The sequence below is a fragment of the Penaeus monodon genome, chromosome 11 (genome assembly GCF_015228065.2).
Source record: "Penaeus monodon isolate SGIC_2016 chromosome 11, NSTDA_Pmon_1, whole genome shotgun sequence".
NCBI lineage: Eukaryota > Metazoa > Arthropoda > Malacostraca > Decapoda > Penaeidae > Penaeus > Penaeus monodon.
The window spans coordinates 9,757,168-9,764,224 of record NC_051396.1 but is presented as its reverse complement, the minus strand read 5'-3'; the positions used below and the strand labels follow the sequence as shown (position 1 = coordinate 9,764,224).

Here is a 7,057-nt window from a genome sequence, read left to right as displayed (position 1 = left end):
ATCGTTTATAAAACAAGAGATGAACAAACAAATAAATAAACAGATACAAAAAAAAAAAAAAATGGATGAAAGAATGAATAGATAAATGAAAAATAAACAATAAATGAATAAACAGATAAACAAACTAAGAGATAAACGAACGAATGCATAAATAAATAAATAGATTAAAGGAAAATAAATGAAAAAGTAGCGCTTGGCAACTGAAGGTTACCTGAAAGGCCCAGCTGCTGACAACGCTGACGGTCGTGGGAAGCAGCTCCACGCCCTCGCTGCCGCAGTTGCATCCCGGGCCGCCCACGCCCACGCGGAGGTCCCAGGGTGATGCTTGTATTCTGTTGCATAAAAGGAGTCAGTTCGTATGACTGCTACTTCTGCTACTACTACTACTATTACTACTACTGCTACTATTACTACTACTGATACTATTACTACTACTGCTACTATTACTACTATTACTACTACTATTACTACTACTGTTACTATTACTACTACTACTATTACTACTACTGCTAAGTTACTACTACTGCTACTATTATTACTACTACTACTACTATTACTATACTATTACTTACTACTACTACTGATTACTACCAGGGGACTGCTATTATTACTACTACTATTGCTGCTACTACTACTACTTCCCCCACCAATACTACTCTTACTGCTACTCTACTACTACTACTATGACTGCTACAACTATCATTAACACTAATGCAACTAAGACTACTATTGCAAGAGCAACTTCTATAATAAAAAAACAATGTCCAAGACGCCAAGAAAAATCTCACCTTCTTCTCAGCGTCTGCGCTCGACTTGAAGGCTCCTCTTGGCGGCGTCGTGTCGAGGTATCGTTCATCCTGAAGGAGTTCTCGTCCCCTCCTTCGGGTGAGGTCTCAGGGCCGCCCTCAGACCTCAGGAGGATCGAGTCACCCGCTTCCCTTCGCCGGATGCTTCGAGTCGCCATATTCATGTTTTCGTTGTTGTTGTTATTGTTGTTGTTGTTGTTATTGTTGTTGTTGTTGTTGTTGTTATTGTTGTTGTTGATGACGTTGACGACGTTCACAACGGTGTTTAGCACGATCATCATGAAGCTTAGGAAACTGAATACCGAGAAACCTACGGGCGCTGGGCATTTCGAGGACGACTTGGAGTACAGACTTCTTGCCTGATCTTCTCTCGCGAAAGTCAGTGTTCCGAAGTCCGCCTCCACAGCCTCGTGAGTGGGTCGCTGCACATTTCTGCTCCTGGGAACGGCGAGGTCATCCCGGAGGAAGGACGCTGTTGAGATCGAACTCAGGAGGATGTGAAGGAGTATCGTGAGTTTGAGGTTGAAGGACATGTCTTGAGCCGGGAGACAAGCTATTCCGTTTTTTTGTTATTTTTGTTATTAACGGTTGCTGGCGTGGGTCTTTTGTCCGTTTAGAAAGACCAGGGGATTTTCATTTAACTTCATCACAACAAATCATCAACAGTAACGACACCAAAACGAACAAACGAACAAGAGACAAAGTCTTCGCATTCTCTATTTCTCCCAATATCCCATATCCTTCAAGGGATCAATCACTATGCCACCTCTCTGGAATTATCTAACAGGCCATTCCAATTCCAACGTAAAACCGCGATGAAACACAACACCATTTGATCACAAGGACAGTTTAGATCGAGTGGCGCAAACGAGGAGCACTCCTGAAGCAGATTGCGCAGGCGATGCTACGGCTCCGCTCACAGTCACCGAAAAGCAGGCCGGAGAGCGCGCGGAGTGTGGTCGAGCGTTAGGCAGAGCTCTGTAAAGAACAGTTAGTTCGCTACGGCCACTTGGAAGCGCCTTACCGTTACCCTCGGCCTCCTGTTTGTGTGCATTTTGTTACGGTTCAGATACAAGCGCAAAGTACAAAGCTGAGGAAAAAGGGGGGAGGGAAAGGGAGAGGGAAAATAAGGATGAAAAAGGAGAGAGAGAGGAAGAGAGAGAGTAGGAGGAAGCGAGCGAGAGGGAGGAGGAGAGAGAGAGAGATAGAGGAGGAGAGAAGAGAGAGAAGAGAGATGAGAACGATTGGGAGTGAGGGCGGGAAAGGGCGGATACTAGCATTGTAAAATTGTCGAGAGAGAGGAAAGCGAAGGTATACGCCTGCCGGATATATATTCGGTGTCATGCCTTCATATTTTGGGATAGTGGATCACTGAGGCAGTGGAGGAGGGAGGGGAAAAGTGATAGAGAAGAGAGAGTAGGTCTCATTACTGGGGGAGAGAAGTGAATGGAGGAAAAAGTGTAGGGAGATTGAGGTGGAGGACAGTCAATAGCAGATTAGATAGCTAGATTGGTAGTAGATGATATGATAGAAGATAAAGAAATAGAGAGAGAGGAGGAGAGGAGAGATAGATAGATAGAGAGAGATGGAGAGAAAGAGAAAGAGAGAGAGCGAGAGAGATAGAGATAAGAGAGAGATCGAGAAGAGAGATAAGAGAAGAGAGAGACGATGAGAGAGAGAGAGGAGAGAGAGAGAGAAAGAAGTTATATTACGAACAATCAAAATCCAAAATAATATCCCTCCTCAAAAGCGAGATAAACTAGTTCGAATGACACAAATATCCCACACCTCATATCCCATCCTCAGTTACACTCAGATACGTCGCCGTTACCTCCGTCAGCTAAGTGAACTCCCCGTTACTTCACCGTGCAGTAGTCCAGCTTAAAAGTCACGCCCACCACACGCTCCTCTCGTCCTAGTGTGGTTGTGTGTCAGTGTAGCTCCTCAGTGTATGGAGACACGTGCTACCGGCTTGCTATGTGCTTATATCTGTTTCTGTTTTGAAGCTTTGGTTGTGAGTATTGTAAGCGTTTGTTTTTATTCGGGTTCGTGATAATGATGTTGTGAGTATGTAAGTTTTAACGTTTGGTGTTAGTATCGTCTGTAATTGCTCCTTGTTACATGTAAAGGTTGAAATTATTTGTTCAATTTCTTTTTCCATTGCATTTACATATATCTTTACAAAGATTTTGCCCAAAAATTCCTTCTAACGGAAAGTAATTGGCTTTTACACTACCGAGCAGAAGTTACAACACATATATATTCAACAGGTGATCTTCGGTGGCGTCCTTTTTCCGAGGTGAAAAAAAGATATATATATTGTGCATCATCATTGACACCATGAAGGTATTAGCAGTTTTGACGTGTTTGGCATGGTGTTGTCTTTTCCTGCCGTGTAGGAGCGCTTCCCCTAGAGGCTTCACAGCGGAGGAACCAAGAGTCAGAAATAATACAAGTCCGGAGATTTCATTTTCCAAGAGCAGGGTGGTGACGTTGTTACCGTCGCGAGGTAAGGTTGTGTTATGTTGGGTGGTGGTCGTTAGGTCCTTGTGTATACGGTTTGATGTGGATATGGTATCTGATGAGAAATCATTTAAATCAGTAAATGTGTGTATCTTAATCCTTCTCTTTTGTGCTTACTTCTCTTTTTTTCTCTCTCTCTCTCTCTCTCTCTCTCTCTCTCCTTTCTTCGGGATTCTTCTCTTCTCTCTCTCTCTCTCTCTCTCTCTTCCCTCTCTGCCCCTCTCGCCCGCCCCCCCTCTCCCTTATTCTCTTTCTCTCTAGTCGTCTCAGCTTGCTGCCCTCTCTCCTCCATCCCTCTCCCTATTTTCTTTCTTTCTTTTTCTTTCTTTCTTTCTTTTCGCCCCTTAATTTTCACCTTATACTTTCCCCTCCTCATCCTATCCCCCTCTACATCCCCTTCTCTTTGTCTTCCTTCCCCATTCCTCTTCTTCGCTCCTTCACACATCTGCCCTTACATAGAAAAGGTTTGGATGTAAATGGATATCTCCACAATACTATTTCTGACGAAGATATAAACGAAATCTGTCAACAAATAAGTCTCTTTCTTTCTCTCTGTAAAGACAGTCATTCACTCTCATTATTTATTTATTTATTTATTTATTTATTTACATTTGTCAAAATGAACTCGTCTCCGCAGAAGAGTTCAGTCTCACACATACCTTTCCTACACTTCTCACAATGAGCAGTAAAAAGAAAAGAAAAGAAGAAGAAAAAAAAAAAAAAAAAATATATATATATGAGTTAAAATGAACGACTCAGCATGGAGAAATTGCTCATTCTTACTCACACTTTACTCATTACTTACTCATCCCCTACTCACTGCGCTTCTCCCATCGACCCGTCCTCCAGCGCGCCAGCCAGGGGGACCTCGCTCTCCGCACCACCTCTCGAGGCGCAGCGGCTGTCCCCAATCCTCGTCCTCCGGTTTCTCCACCTTTGGCTTCCTCGCCTTCATGCTCATCTCCATCAACACCGTCGTCAACATCATCAATAACATCAACAATAACAACAACAACAACAATAATAATAACAACAATAACAACGACAATAACAACAACAATAACATGAATATGAACGAGAACGGGAGGGCGTTCGAGTTGAAGGACGACCTCTGGGATCTGGAGCCTTCGACGACCACCACTTAGTCGGAGGAGGGACTCTGGGGGGTGGCGTGTGATTGGGGCGCGTGGTGTGGTGAGTATGGTGGTTGTATGCTGTGGTTGCCATTGTGGTTGTATGGCCCTGATTTGGAGTGGTGAGTATGCTATAATTGCCATGGTGATTGTCGTGATGAGTTTGATCGTTTGGTGTGGTTGTCAAGGTGATTGTATGTTGAGGTTGACATGGTGATTGCAGTGGTGGGTATGATGTGTTTGCCATGGCCATTGTCGCGAGTATGATGAGCATTGTGTTCATACGTTGTCCATTGTCATGGTGATTATCTGGTTGCTATAGCGATTGCCTTGTGTAGTTGCCACTGTGACTATATACATGATTGTGACTGTAAAAGTAAGCTGTGTTTGCTATGGTGATTGTATGACATGGTTGCCATAGTGGTTGCATGGTGTTTTTGCTATGGTGATTGTAAAGTGTAGTTACCATGGTGATTTATGGTATAGTTTCTGTAGTGACTGCATGGCGGGGTTGGTATGTGAACTGTGTGGGTATCCTGGTGAGTAATTGTGATTGTAGCTTGATTACTGCGATGAGTGACACTGTCTCTATGGCTTTTTTGCCTCAGTGATTGTACATTACATTTGCTTGGTGAATGATAGTGTTAATACGGTACAGCTGCTGTGACGAGTGAAGGATGACAATCTGTGTTGGAGGCGGAGTGGCTATCTGGGTGAATGATGGTGAATGTCGTAATGAATGATAGTGACTTTGTAGTGTGGCTGTCTTGAGAATGATGGTAATTGTATAGTGCAGTTTTTGAGAGTAGATGATTATGATTAGATGATATGATGTCTCTTTACTCAGTATAGTTTTGAAGAGAAGTGAAGTGATGGTGATCGATGGATGATATTCGGTGATATTGGTACACCTTTATTGCGAAGATGTATGCTGATTCATGTCATACCGTAATCTTGTATTGCCAAGAGCACAGGAAAGACTAATTTTCTAAAACAGTGTGAAGGAGGAGTTTACTAAATGAAATCAATGGTCAGATAAGATGATATCTTAACAAGATAAGAAGATAAAAGATGAGAATAATTTAACCATTTTCTTCCCTCTGGATCCGAAACAAAAGGCTCTGTGGGCGTGATGGAAGCCATGGACGAGACGAGTGGCGATATCAAATCGTGGGCGGCCGCCGTGCTCTCTAAATATCCCCAGTGTCTTCCGCGGTTTGCCTGTGAGATGACCTCGTATGTCGGCGATAACACAGTAGGGTAAGATTGGCAGGCATATGCATATCTCTCTATCTGTCTACTTGTTCACATACCTTACCCTTAAGTATATGTCTGAGAACACGCACTTATTCACACATGCGCATGTATGTAAGTGTCATTAATCGTGACACATACGCTCAAACATCTGTTAATAGTTTCTTTTCATCGTCATGTTCCAGATTATTGTTATTAACGCCTCTGAAAACATCTTGGGCTGGAGAGATCCTTCAATCGTCCAGGAGCGGAGGATGCCAGACTTTGTACCCTCTCTGTCCACTCTTTGATGACTGAAGATTTCGTCATATTCTTGCGGTATAAAGATGGGCGGTTTCTTGCAAATATGGGATAAAGATATTGGAATATGTTTCTTTTTTGTTTGGGTAAATCCTTTTTTTGTTTCACGTACATGGTGAAATTTTTCATAGAAAGTCCTCATTATAACTAGCTTTACTGTCTGAGATGCGTCAAAGAGACACTATAGGAGTGGCTGAGGGAACGCCATTGGATGCGTGATATTTTTGTTGATTGTGGTTTAGTTCACCGCACTTAAACAATTAGCTTTATATATTTCTTAATGTCATACAGCACGAAGGAACGCCAAAAGCTCAGCACCGAAAGATCCAAGGGGCATCACTTGAAGGGTCGAAGGTAATATTAGGAGGGTCGAAGAAAAAACAGTGGTTAGGCTGAAAATCACTTGTAGAAGGCCTAGGGCCCACCCGTAAAAAGGTTAAATGGCACCACTGGAAGGCCGAAGAGGCATATTGGAAGGGCCATGTGGACACGAAGGGACACTATAGGAGGGTCCGAAGGGACAGTATCGCAAGGGCCGTGGGGTACCTTTGGAAGGCCCGAGGGGCAACACTGGAGGGGCAAAGGGATACCATTAATAATCTGTGCTTCGGCATTAGCAGTATTCATGTTTCTATGTCTCTATTAATACATGACTGTATACTTGCGTGCGTGTGCATAAGAATATTTTTGTGAACGCGTCGCATGTTTATTCATAAAATGTAATAAACATCAAATACAAAAACCGTGTAACTTTATTAATATTTGTGCGTTCTACCAAAATTTGTTTTAATAACATAATTTTTAAAACGACAAAAAAAAAAATAATAATAATAATAATAAATAAATAAATAGAAGAAGACCTAATAATGATTATCTATTAATTTCTGCTGATAGTTGATATAGAAAATGAACCCTCATGGATCTAACAGAAAGTTAAAGGGGTAACTTTACAAAATATATAATTTTGAAAAAATCTAATCAGTATCGTTATTAAAATGATGATTATGGTGATAACGAAAAGATATACAAAACACAAAAACA

General features: G+C 42.2%; 1 protein-coding gene across 1 annotated transcript; it reads left to right on the top strand.

Moving 5' to 3' along the window:
• Positions 1 to 2,555: 2,555 nt before the first annotated feature.
• Positions 2,556 to 6,754, top strand: LOC119578441 (diacylglycerol kinase A-like). Its single transcript, XM_037926024.1, is given in 7 exon segments — positions 2,556 to 2,820; positions 3,077 to 3,315; positions 4,179 to 4,451; positions 4,454 to 4,473; positions 4,785 to 4,863; positions 5,581 to 5,722; positions 5,902 to 6,754. Coding segments are annotated over 6 exon segments (795 nt in total). The 5' UTR covers positions 2,556 to 2,820; positions 3,077 to 3,146; the 3' UTR covers positions 6,014 to 6,754.
• The last annotated feature ends 303 nt before the right edge of the window (positions 6,755 to 7,057 follow it).